We start from the raw sequence: 14,070 nt of genomic DNA, 5'->3' as shown, positions 1-14,070 counted from the left end.
AAAAAAAATTGGTAGGGGTATGTCAATGCAAATTCCCTCAAGTTGTGGTAATTCTTCAAGTCCTTGTGATGGCAGAAAACAGTATATGGGAGTTATTAAGCACAATGTGAGATCAGAATAACTACAAGTGTATTCTATATGGAATTACTTCTTAAGATGTTTTTCCTTTTGGTTATCAGTTCGGATCTTTGTAGATGTAATGGTAACACTAAAAAATGTTACAGTCCTACACACCGAGAGGTAAGAATTCAGGAGTTACTTGTTACTAATAGCTAAAAAAGTGTTTAAAAGCAAATACATTTTTAAGTATGCTTCATGGTTTCTTTTTATTGGGAAGGTTGAAATTGGATGTGAGGGCAAGGCCTTTCTGGTTCTCCTCTTGACCAAAGGATTTTAAGATCACCTCTCTTCTTTCCCAATGTCAAAAAAGTTCCTGCATTCATTTACCAAAGAATTAGTGTAGAAGAAACTGGGGTGCAGCATGTACACACTGCACACTTTACTCCGGTAATTGCAACTTACCAAGTGTGAATGGAACGATGTAAAGCAAAGCTGGCTGGCCATGTCCATCCATCAGGTTCAAAGCAACATATGTGATGAGGAGACCTGCAATAAATCTCAAGGAATTAGACAGACAAAAACAATGTGGACTCATGCCGGTAATGTGATCAACAAAACTAAAAGAATGTGGTAAAAACTAGAGCCTGCCAGCTTATGCTATCTACGGGTGTTATCGGTCCGGTTTGGTTCACCGGAGGGTTATCCGTTTGGTCGGTCCACCTTTATTCCGGACCGGACCGTTAGCTATCTGTTCGGTCGGTCCGATTCGGTCCATATGAGATAGGAACTTTTTTTTTTCAAGTTTTTGAAAAAATTTATATAAAATGAAAAAAAATTAAATTAAGTGAATAATCTATTATAAGTTGTCTAACTAAGTATATACTTAACTAATCAAGTGTTTTAATTAAGTAAAATAAATTAATAATGTTAATAGCATGTGTTTCATCAATAATTAATAGTTAATACGATATGTTAAAATTCTTAACTTTTAATATTTTATATTAGTTATAGCATATTAGTTAACAGTTAATAGAATATTCAACATTTTATATGGCCAATGGTGATAGGTTAAATGAAAATTACATAATTAACTAATTTAACTTATAAGATAATATATATATATATAAAATTTTAAAAAATTATATATATATACATTTTGGTCGTCTGGTCCAAAAAAACCACTCCGGGACTTGACCAAAAACCGAAAATCTAAAATAGCATGGATCAAGACCGACCAACATGCTTATCAGTTCAATTTGGTCCGGTTGGGTTTTCCGGTCTGGATCGATAAGTTTGCACCCCTAACAGTATCATAAAGAAGTAAAGCTATATACAAAAATTAATGTTCAATATTAGTCTGATAACTTCTTGACACACAAACCCTCTATACATAATCATCCTAAAGATGGTAGGCTACCTTTAAGAAGTTTTGAACTTTTGATATCCACGACAGTTAGAAGTACCTTTTTGGCTCTTAGCCCAGAGGACAATGGAGATGTAAAGAAAGAGCTTTTCACTGGCTTTTTCTTCCTCACACAATTCTAGTTCCCTTACAGGGTAAGTAGTTCTCATCTTCAATATACAAAAATGCCCTTTACGTAAGTATTAAATGGTAAACAGGTAATTTCAATCAATATAATTTGTCCAACCTCATCTACCACTCATTACCTATGAAATTCACATGAAAGGTTGAAAGTGAGTGGTAAGGAAGGCATACAAAGAGTGTGCCACACTCTAATATGAGATCAAATAAGAGGGCAGTAACATTCTCCTGTATAATAATTAGACTTATGCCATATACTACACTCTCATCTAACCCCCATCACACTATGCTGATGCAGTACAGTCCATCAACCTTTATCGGTAGTCCATCAACCTTTAAATCAGCTGCTGTTTGAAAAAAAAAATAAAGAGCTGATGGACAATACCGCATTATCAAAGTGGGATGTGAGCTTAGCATATAGAATTTTTCTATCATCGCATCACGAACTTGTGAGTGCCTACTGAGTGTGGTCGTTCAAATCTGAGATTTGCCCAATATTTCATGTAAGTGTTGTAATGAACCTCCCCACTTTTTAGGTCTCACATGGATCTGAGATTTTCAGAAGTGGGTGCTGAGAATTTTGGGATGGAGCTCGCTATTGTTTATATTTTCTTTGAATCCTGTAAATTTCAAGATAGTTGTTGAAATAGCATATCCATGCACAAAAGTGTATTAACTTCATTAAGTTTCTTTCCCATGAATTTCCGATATGTACGCACACACACATGCACATGCACACCCACATAGTTTGGCAGTTGCCTGTACTTTTTTGAAAATTCCCTGTTAAGACATTTTCTCAAGGTCCAAGTGGGACATGGTTTCAGGTTTAGCTTCTCATACCTAAACCATAGGCGGTCATCGCCCAGAGGAAGTACCCTGCTCGAAGATTCTTCTTTGCCAACCAATCATACCTGTCAAAGTTTCCATGCAATTTAGAGATTTGTAAATCTGTCAATGTAAAATGCTTACATATCAAAGAAATAGCCCTTACACATACAAGACCAGCAAAAGTATATACGTGGAGAATAATGTAAAGGGTTCCAGGATGAGCAAAAACAATGTCAGTAACAATGGTGGTCGAAATTCAATTTCAGGGGCTATAAAGTGATTTTATTAGTTTTTATTTATTTATTTTGATAACCGTGGGTGTCCGGGCCAGCTTGCGCGCACCTTGACTAGTCCCATGGGGCCTTGAAGTTAACAACCGGGTAAACTTCCAGTGGCCGTAAGGTGATTTTATTAGTAAAAGCTTATGTATATGGTATAAAGTAGGGCTGTCAATAGGGTCAAGTTGTGTTGGGTCATTTGGGTTTGGATCATTTTTGAGTTGACACAGGACCAAAATAATTAAATGGTTCTATCACTTTGACCCAAACTCGTCATGTATGTTTCACATGTTGACCCAACACAACCTGTTTGACCCATAAAAAAGAAAAACGAGAAAACAAAAAATATTCCTAAGCATTTGACCTCTCTACTATTGGATAACAAGGCATAGGCTATACAAGAAAATTTTAAGAAGAGATTTAAAATGAGTGTTATATTTTTTAATCCACGCTAGCAAAAATCGTGCAACACCCGAGGGAGGCCCAAGCCACATCTGAGCCTATAATCCAAAAGAACTAGTCAATGGTATAATTGGAGCCCAAGCCACATCTGAGCAAAAACTTCTCCCTCCCAAGCGATCTCATACACCACCTATACTCATTCAATATGAGGCCTCTATCACAATCTCCTCTTACATTCCCAACGTCCTTGTCTAGCCATTACATCATAGGTGGCACAACTCAAGTTCCATAGTTCTGATTGAGATGATCTCTAATAACATTTGTAAAGCCCTAAGGGAGCCTCAAGCCACATCTAAGCCTATACTCCAAAAGGACTAATCAATAGTATAATTGAAGCCTCATTAAAATTATTATAAAAAACAAGAACTTCTCCCTCCCAAGCAATTTGGAATCCTACACCACCTACACTCATCACTCAATGTGGGGGTATCACAATGTGGCTGGTCACTTGGGTCACGATAACATGTGTGACTTATTATTCTAATTAGGTTAACCTGTGAATCCATGGGTTAACTCAACATGACCAGACATGACCCAATTATTAATTGGTTCATACTCGGGTCAACCCAAATTGACCCGATTATTCCTGGTCTAAACCCTATTATTGCATGTCGGGTTGCGTCGAGTTTGAAGGTAGTGTAAAAAATTGGCAGTCCTAGCATAAACCAATGAGCTCTAGCTCAGATGGTACTTGCCCTCCCCATAAGTCTCAAGTGGAGGATGAGGTTCTAGGTTCAAGACCTGTTGGATGCAAATGTAGATTGCCAACACCAAAAATGAAAAAAAGGATGGCTTCATAGCTTGAACCTCAATGAAAATGCTACAAGCAGCCCCGGTAAGATAATATCACCAAATCCAATGATGCTGTAGCCACCCCAAGGATCAAACATCCGTGGGATTTTTAGTAGCATTGGGATACCATCCTCTCCACTCTTATCACCACGAGCTACCTGTATAGAAGTGGAAGCAAGGAAAATTATAGTTTCTCTTTCATTCGCTAGACCAATGGTGTTGGTGAGAAGAAGAAAGACTTTTTTAACTACTCACCACTATCATCACGCTCTCATGGAACCACCATTTGGAAACAAATACCCAAAAGATGTCGTACAAGAAGGCACAACTGAGGAGGACTGTTCCAACCTGATTACGCACGGAACAAGATGAGGTCAATCTGAATTTCCCATTGAGAGTAAATATAGTCAATACTAGACCAACTAATGCTCATACTCCTTTGAGAATTCACGCACTCAAAGGGGGTGAGGACAACAAAACCATCAGAGTCAAAATAATTTTATTGAACTAGCAATGTTCTCCTCATCGTATAAATTAGCTACATAATTTATGTTTCATTCAATTCTTTGAGTGCATTAATTCTCATTTTGGCCTGTCTTTGTACTCCATGCTCATGGACAATTATCCCTCGAAGAGAAAGTATAGTGTCATAAAACTCATACAATGAAAGTTTGACAAGCTTGAGAGGCAGAAACCCTAAAAGCCCTAAAATAATAAAATGCATGGTATGCCATTTTTTGTCAAAACAATGCAGAGCAAGTTGAAGTTGGCAGCCTTAAGCCAAAGCTAGCTGTCGAGAAATATCAAGGATATTCTCGCACGACTATTTTAAACAAGCAACAGAGGAGATTATTACAATATAATAATCATGCAACAGCAAAAGCTGCATATTTGCCTAACCAGTCAACATGAAAATCCAAACAAGTTCAAGTCATCACCTTTAGATTTGGGACACGAACAATTTGAAGAACCGTGATTATTAGCGCAATACCCTGATTTATGGGAAAAAAAAGTTACTATGACATCAGTTGTCCCCTCCTATTTATGAAGCTAAAAGATAAAATAAGAGAAGCATACCAAAATAAAAGAAAAAGTTAACTTAAAATATTTTCTTACAAGTATATCTTGACCAATCCAAGCATAGGAGTTTCTTCGATAGACAGCCCAAACAACAGCAAATGCAATGCAGAAGGGGGAAATGGCCAGTGTCAGATATGACACAGCTCCAAAGAAGGGTACTTTAACAAATGACTGTGCCGCATGTTCAAACCATCTGAAACTATAATTGCTTAGTCGTCAGTTCCATGTTAGGGAAGATCTACTGACAATATTTTTTAAAAAAGAACATATAATAGATAGCACAAGCACATTTTCGAAGAAATCCTGTCCTCTCTCCTCAAGGACAATGATGCTTTCATGTAATTCTCACATCGAAACATGCTTTCTAACCACTTATATATGAATGACGGCAAGTTTTACCAAGAGTAAAAGTTGGTATTTTTTTCCATTTTTCTTGGCATGTTAGTCAAAAGCATATTCTTTAATCCTCTTATTAGTAATACAAATGATGGCTATAGTGGTGGGATTGAAATCAAAGCATCAGAATGAGTAATCATTTGCAGACAAGCTGTCAGGGGAAGAGTCCAGCACTTTTCTCCATTCTTTTAGTCTACTCCTATATATTAAATCTGCAAAGACTTAAAAAGTTGACTGCTCTACTAGATATATTGCATTCTAAAAGTAGAAATGAAAATTTTGACAGAAGAGAGAAAGCTATGGTAAGAAACAAGAAAACCTTCAGGATAATATTAACTGGAAGACAAAGACATGCTTTCCTGAGAAAAATGTCAGTTTTATCAAGTTACATCAGTAACTTCCACAAATGAGAAGGATTACCAGCCCCGGGGCAGAAATCTGAGAAGAATACAACCACAGTGAGTGGAAAAAGAAAAGAAAAAAGACATTTACCATGATAACAAAGTCACCAAGCAAGTTTGCAGGCCCTGCAAGAACAAAAAGAGACTACAGGGTTCAGCATATATCTCCAAAGAATCTTAGATATAAAAAATACTTCCAAAGAATGTCTAAATGATATATATGCACGTATAAAATTAACTCCTTAGTTCTAAAACTTTATTTATAATTCTATTTTCAAGCATTTCTTTACATCAATCCATTAAAAGACTTGTGAAGCTTAGGACTTCAAAGAATGTATAAAATGTTATGCACAAAAATGAATAAGGAAAAACGCCTCAAGGCTTAATCTCAATGGCTTGTGGCTAAAAGTGAGAGGTTGAGATGCAAAGCAAACTAATGCCAAAGACTCACTTATATCTGAAGAACTACTAGAGAGTCACAAATAGATAAAGTATTCAGGCTACATTGTCTGCTGACATTAATGCATTAAGAGTTTCAGACCAAAATAGAGATTATTTCTTGACAAAAGGGTAAATAGGGAGAGACTAGAGAATCTCTCTTATCTAGGAGTGGCCATGGTAGGTTTCTTACATGTTGAGGCATCTATTGGGCCCATGAGGAACCTGCTATGTTGATACACTAAGCCAACAACAACTCTATTGATATAGGAAAAGTATGTTGAAATGTTATGAGAAAGAAAACCAAGCTTTTGTAGGTAATGCTGAATTAACACAACAAATAACAAATAAAAATGCCTAACTAGAGAGTTGCATAGTTTGGTTTCTAAGAAAGAAATGCTCAGAATTTAGTACCAGTGAATCGACTATGCACATCAAAGAAGACACGCACCTCTATGCCGCCAATGCAAAACAGAACCACCAGTATCTCAATAAACCACGTTGACATAAGTTTGTAAAGCATAATTAGGAAGCATGAAGCAATTACAACAAAGAGAATTGCTGCTGTTGTATTGATGTCCACAAAACCACTAGAACCAACACCTTCCAAGCTTAGAATTTCATCTGAACCATCCTGCAATCACAGCACCAATCCATGTCAGTTGATATATTAGTGATTAATTCAGCAATTACCCTAGCCAAACAAAAGAAAATCCTACTTCAAAAATACCAAAAGAAGATTTGGGAAACCAGAAGATAACCTTTAATAGCTTGTCCTGCTCAATAGCAGCTTCTCTGGCACTCCATGCAGACCAATACGAAGCACATAAGATGGTACCAACAGCCATAAGCCATAAAAACACCTCTGCAATGTCAACCAGTGGGCGTAGAGGAGAGTATAGTTGCACAGATACTGTGAAAAGGCAACCATGTATACAGATGCAGACAAAAAGAAAACAAAAGGCTAGATCAGGAATTACCAAGCAAGGAAAGTATTCATACGATAGAAAATCCCAAGTCTTGTAGAGGCAAAGCCAGCAATCAAATTAAGTTGGATGAACATATGCAGAAAAAGGCATACCTGCAGAGTTGTTCTGTAAATATTTTTCCAATTTCACACCTGCATCCTGTGGAAGCATAACCACAGGTATCCCTATATCTACATCGGTTTCGTTGGTTGCACAAACCATTTTCATAAGTGCTGCAGAATAAAAGGCAAAAATTCTTACAAAAAAAGTGGTTTAACAAGATCATTTTGAAAATTTTCAATTACAATTACAAGCTAGCATTACAAGGATGACTTTTTTGCGACACATGCTACTGAACATCATTTCCCATTACTACTGATCTTCTGTTTCAGAAATGACTAATGACATCTTTTCATTCTTATCATTAATCTGAAATAAAAAAGAAAAAGAAAAAAAGGAAAACAATGAAAATGAATCATTCGACATTTCCCACACATATAATGCCCATGATAAGTGCGCTACAAGGGGGTATTCTGAAAGCCATGAAATACATCTTAACAAACAAAATTGTTAAACACACGATTTAAAGACCAGGAGAACTCTAACATCAAAAGAGATAAGAGGATCTAGTCAGCACACAGTGAATCTTTTAGACATTATTGTCTCAAAACAGTTACTTATCTGGTATAGAGCTAGTTTGATCGCACTAGAACATTCAGATGGACAACAAGTTCAAGAAATACATTAAAAACAAAAAGAAGTTACTTATGCAAATACCGGTATGGTAGTTTATAATGAGGATGGCTGAAGCACCAGCAGTTTCAGCAATATTTGCCTTTCTTGTAAAACTGCAACCTCCACGGTGCACCAGAATGACCTCCCCTGTAAGCTATCAAAAGGCAAGGCACTCCATATGTAAAATCCATAAAATAAAAGGATAAAGTTTGACAGGTGCCAATCCATAAAGTTCTCTAGTAGAGCTAAATTGAAGACATGGTATATGTAGTTCAGAAGAAGAATACATTATTCTTGGGTGTGCTACAACAATCAGAAGGATTGGCCAGAGCAACTCGAGTATTTATAGCACGCTTTTCCTTTGATTCCAAGGTAGGGCCAAATCGAGCACCAACACCAACATACTCATGGTCTTCTACACCGTTAATCCAAGTTGGGACTTTTACCTAGGGAACAAAATTGGATCAAGCTCGTGATGTCAGTCATATTGATTAGTTAAGTTTTGATGCCAAGAAACAGAGTACAAAGAAGAAATTTTATGTTTTTAATATTGGTGTTTAGAACACTGGAAACACAGTGCAAGATAGTCAAAAAGCTGTACAGCAGAATTTTTTTTTTACAAGCAGAATTTTTCTCACGCCACAACAAAAATAAGGTTATAATTTTAATTCTTCTACGTCGATTTTTCAAGCAACCAATCAAAACTTTGAAGAAAAAGTGCTTGGAGTTTAGATGTCAGTGGCTTGAGAGAAACATTTGACAATAATTAATTTGGGTAAGTAAAGCTTTATCGAGAGGTTTCAAATATTCACAGAAATAAAACATTAGTCGAAAGACGAACATAACCGATAAGCATAATTATGTTTCTCTCATCTTTAGTAACCTAACGCAGGTTAAAACATTAAACAACAAGAGTTTCCTTTCTCTTCCACTCAACGAGTCCCGTATGATGAATCACCTAAACTGAATCGAGCATTTAATTCCAAAAAATCAAGTAAAAGAAAATTTATATCTCAGGAAAAAAAAAAACTTTTTTCCTTCCCTTTCTCTTCTCTTTCCCAATTTTCCATTCGTTTTCCAAAAGATAAAAAAAAAAAAATAAACGAGTAGAAAAACAAAACGCTTTTGTTCGTATCCTTACTATTCCCTATTTCCCTCCATTTTCTCAGCATCCAAAAAGTAAGTTCGAGAGAGAGAATAATCGACACCAAATTTAAAAAATGAGCAGGAATTAGCTCTTTTTTAATTTTTACGTTCTCAATTATTTGTTCCGTACCAGAACGAAGTTGTTTTCGCAGCCAGGTCGCTTGGGAGAGACATCGTCGTGGTGAACTATATCTCCGGCTGAGCCAAGAGTCACACTCAGCACCAGCACAACTCCCGCTATAATTAGAGCTCTCCGAAAATCCATCAAATAAAAGACTTCGATTTTGCTCTCTCTGTGCTTGAAGACGAAATCTAGGGTTCCAGAGAGAGAGAGAGAGAGAGAGAGAGATGGCCGTGTTCTTAAAACCGTTGAACGATCTCTTCTTTCTTCTTCCTTTTGCCTTAACAAAAGTGTTTGCAGGGTAGACGTGGTGTATGAGCGCGTGCGTACCACGGTCACCCACGTGAATGTTGATTTGATTAGCGTATTGACTTGATTTTTCCAATCACTATATACAGACCAACTGATTTTTAAACTTCTTTGGCCCTTTGCTTAAAATATGTCATTTATTGATAATGATTCATTTCTAAATTTCAGTTGGGCCCAACTAAACTCTAATTCATTAAAGGAAATGCTATTATATCTCTGATTTATATTATTCATTTAAATAATTTTTTCTTATTATTTATTATCTTACACGGTATATTTTATAAAAAATATCTAACACTTTATAAAAAATATATCAGATGTGAGGTGTGAAAATGAATAATGATTTATATATAATAAAATCCTATTCATTTTACGTTCACAATGTAGGGTCATGTGACTTATTAAAAATTTTAAAAAAATTATATTCAAAATAAAATAACATTCAAAAACATAAAAAGAAGATTAAAATTCTAAATTTCAACTACCGTTTATGTTATTTTATTTTATTTTTAATAAACCATGGTGCCACATCAAAGGGACTAAATGAGTAGTATAAATTAGGAGGGCATGTTAGCATTTATTTAATGAAATCAGTATTATCTTTTAAAATAATGTATTTTTGAGATAAAAAAAAATAATGCATTTTTATCAATATTTTATAGCAAGTCAAGATTTTTTAAAAAATTTATCCAAAATTTAAAAAACGATAAATGTATAAAGTGTATTTTATAATATTTATTATTTTCATTCTAGTTTTTGCTAACAATACTAAATGCTCACGAAATGTTGTTAAATACGCTTTGCATTTATATATATATTTTAATTTATTTTAGATCTTAAAGTTGAGGTTAGTACATTAGAATATCTAACTCCTTTTATTATTTAGTATTTGCTTTCACCTCCCATAATTTTATACTTGAGCATTACATAATAGGTAGACTAATAATTCGATCCCAATATCTAAAAAAAGAATATTATGATTGTGAAACTCGTTATCATTCACACACTACACACTATAAATAATTTTTAATTTTTTTCTCTTATCAAATATGTGATGTATGAATGATGAGTGAAATAATTTAATTAGTTTATAAAGAATAAAGTCAAAAAAAAATTAAAATAAATAAATAAATAAATAAAATATATTATGTGTGAAGATGATAAGTAACAAAGCTCATACAATAATGAGTTCTGCTAGGGCTACCGAAAAAGTAGTCCGAAGCAGTTCACCGAATAGTTGATTTCATTTTTTTATTTTTATTTTTTTTTTCATGTATTTTTTTAATCATCATAAACATTTAAAAAAATAAAAAATTCATAACATTATTAAAAAATATTTACTTAATCACTAAATAAAAAAACATCCGAGATAGTTTTTGGGTCTTGAATTTGGGATCCAAAGCATTTTTGTATAATAATAGGATTTAAAAAATATATATATATATATATATGATAATGTCGTTGATAACCAAGTATCTGAAGTGATAATCTCCATTCATGCGCGTATGATAATCTCACTTACCTTGCATGGGTACAGTTGGTAAAGTGAAAGCGCGTGGGATGATATTTTATTCTTCTTTAGAGGTTACCGGCTACCGACTCAACACGTTCCAAGCTCCGTAGAGACCGTACAGATAAGACGGCGGAATAAATTATTAGAGGTTGGTAGTCCTCTGGTGATTCGATTTTATGCTAAGCACGAACAATATAACACCGGAACTAAAGTCAAAGGTACAAATCATTGTTTTATTCGGTGATACAGCCGTTTATATTCCGACGCGTGTCAAATCTCACTGTACCCTAGCGCATGTGATAAAAAACTAGTTGTGGACATACGGCACTAAAAGCTGAGAAATGGGGCCCGCACATGGGTACAGCAAGTAATGTAAGGCTATCTATCCACACATGGTGGAATCACACGTGGGGAAGATTCACATGTGTGCGGACCCTACTTGGAGTCCAGCCACGTAGCTTATCTGATTAGCTCTATCCCACTTTCTTTTCGTACAAGCTTTTTTTTTTTTCTTTTATATATTTGATTATTTATCATTTTCGGGATAATAATATTATTTTTCGTAGGCGATTGCTAGGGATACTGAAGATGTGCAGGGATAGATTCGGATAATGAGTTGAGTTGAATTGAGTTGAGTTAAATTAAAATAGAAATTAAATAAAATATTATTTTTTAATATTAATATTATTTTAAGATTTGAAAAAATTAAATTATTTATTATATTTTATATAAAAATTTAAAAAAATTATAACAATGATATGAGATAAAACACTTTTTATATCTAAACCGGACAAATGAACTCTTAACATGTTGGACCCTGCATCAACCAAAAAAATAAAAAACCTATTTAAAAGCCTGTATGTAAAGCACACTCTCTATTTTATTGACATGACAAGACTTGACTTACTAAAGAAATTTAAAACTAAAATCTCTTTTCAATCAAGTATTGTCATGTCAATAAAATTGAAGATATGCTTTGCACACCGTCTTCCAAGTAAACGAACTAAAAAAAAAAAGAATCACACATGACATTTTTCATAGAATTTGTTTACCCATACTCTTATATCTAATCTTAGGTATTTTTCATAACGAGCATCTTCAATGAATTAGTTAAAAATTAAATCCATCATATATTTAGCTGTTAGACAATAAAAATCGATTGCAATGGATTAGCTAAGGTAAAAAAAAATTGGACTTTAACTATTGTAACTTTCAAAATAAACTTCAAACTTAATTGTTACTGTACATAGATTAAATTTATATTTTATTATTGTTTCTCTTTCTTATTCTCATCACAATTGTCTTCGAGCAAGTTAAAGCCAAAGCCTATTCCAATGTGATGACTTAATGTAAATGAAATAGTCAAAACTAAATTCATCTCACATTAATTAAAAGTGTCATTTAAATATAATTAATCCATTGAGATTGCTCTAGGCCAATTTATGTGAGTGTCCTTTAGCTTTTACATGGCATTTTTCATTGGCTATTTTAAGCCAATTTATATGAGTATATTATTATTATTAAATGGAGGTTTAAATAGTGAGTTGAGATTGAAGTTGAAAGTTAATAAAAATATTGTTAGAATATTATTATAGTTTTAAAATTTGAAAAAGTTAAATTTTTTATTGTATTTTATATGAAAATTTGAAAAAGTTGTAATAATGAGATAAAATACTTTTTGTATTCAAACCTAGCAGGCTACGTTTTGATGCTGGGGTGATCTCGGATGATTAGTAAATAGTAATGAAAAAATAGTAAAAAATTAAAAAATAGTAGTAAACTATTTGTGAATAGTAGTGTTAACCTATGTTGTAAGAGGTTCATAAAAACTCACTCTGACTTGTCATTTGAATTCCAAGACTTGGGCTCCGTTTGGTAGTATCATTATTTTATCATTATCTTTCACTTATTTTTTATTATTTTTTACTAATATTTAATATTTTATTATTATTTTGTCATTATAATTCATAGAATATCTAAAATCACCTCACTACCTAAACGCAAACTTAAGAGATGATTGAACCACATTTTTTTGTTTTTATTTATTTTTAATAATTTGGTGATAAGTGCATGCAAGTCTCAAAAGATTCTGATGATGCAATTAATCATTTATTTAGAAGAATAAAGATGACTTTGTAATTTGGGATAAGAAATGGGATTTTACCTTCCATTTATGAGAAGCTGTAATACTTTAAGAAACAACCTGATCTTGAATGTTTCAAACTCCATGTGCCAAAAAAAAAAAAAAAAACATTGAATAACTTTCAATTTGATGTAATTTTAATTGATTTAATTCGTACGTCGACCATATCTACATTGAATGGATACTTTTATATTGTAATGTATCTCTGCCTGTTAAAAAAAAAAAAAATGAGTCCAATTTAAAATATTATTACAAAAAGTTGTTAGCATTTGATTGAATAATTAATACAAGAGAAATGATAGTTACAGTCGTGAGTGTATAAATACCGTTCAATCACTTTGAAAAAAATGAATAATATGAGACCCACATAAAAGAAATTAATTTTTCAATAATAGATCCTACCATTTTTCAACCGATTATATAATATTTACATACTCTATAACTGTATATATCATTACTCGTAATACAATATTATGTTCTTTGATTCTGACTTTCAGTGCAGAGTTTTAATTTTTTTTTTTTTTTAAGAAAATTTTTGTCTCTTCTTATTGATTTTAGTCCGACGTATTGTTGGGTTTTGGTAAGTGAGGTGAACAACCGACATGACTTTGAACTTTGGCCCGCCTAAAAAAGATAAATATTAATTTTAGAAAAATAATTGTACGCATCTTTTTTTAAAAAAAATAATGAATATAAAATTTATATAAAAAAAATTTCATTTTTTAATAATAAATTTTATACTAAAAAAGAAATATATTATACTTATATAATTTATAATTGTATCTAATATTAATCTTATTTTTAAGTCAATTTTTCACAATAAAAATGAAGAGTTGAAAAGGTTGGAGAAAAGGAGA

General features: G+C 33.1%; 1 protein-coding gene across 1 annotated transcript; it reads right to left on the bottom strand.

Annotated features, from left to right (window-relative positions):
- Window positions 1–107: 107 nt before the first annotated feature.
- LOC108991106 (signal peptide peptidase-like 4) lies at window positions 108–9,603 on the bottom strand. Its single transcript, XM_018965251.2, has 14 exons — window positions 9,258–9,603; window positions 8,269–8,427; window positions 8,024–8,135; window positions 7,360–7,479; window positions 7,040–7,191; window positions 6,730–6,912; window positions 5,932–5,966; window positions 5,080–5,242; window positions 4,902–4,955; window positions 4,219–4,311; window positions 3,979–4,121; window positions 2,444–2,514; window positions 523–606; window positions 108–433 (listed from the first exon to the last, which is right to left on the bottom strand). The coding sequence occupies exons 1-14, from the start codon at window positions 9,390–9,392 to the stop codon at window positions 327–329; spliced, it is 1,611 nt and encodes a 536-aa protein (XP_018820796.1). The 5' UTR covers window positions 9,393–9,603; the 3' UTR covers window positions 108–326.
- Window positions 9,604–14,070: the final 4,467 nt, after the last annotated feature.

The sequence above is a fragment of the Juglans regia genome, chromosome 7, assembly GCF_001411555.2.
Source record: "Juglans regia cultivar Chandler chromosome 7, Walnut 2.0, whole genome shotgun sequence".
Taxonomy (NCBI): domain Eukaryota; kingdom Viridiplantae; phylum Streptophyta; class Magnoliopsida; order Fagales; family Juglandaceae; genus Juglans; species Juglans regia.
This window is presented reverse-complemented; position numbering and strand designations above follow the sequence as displayed.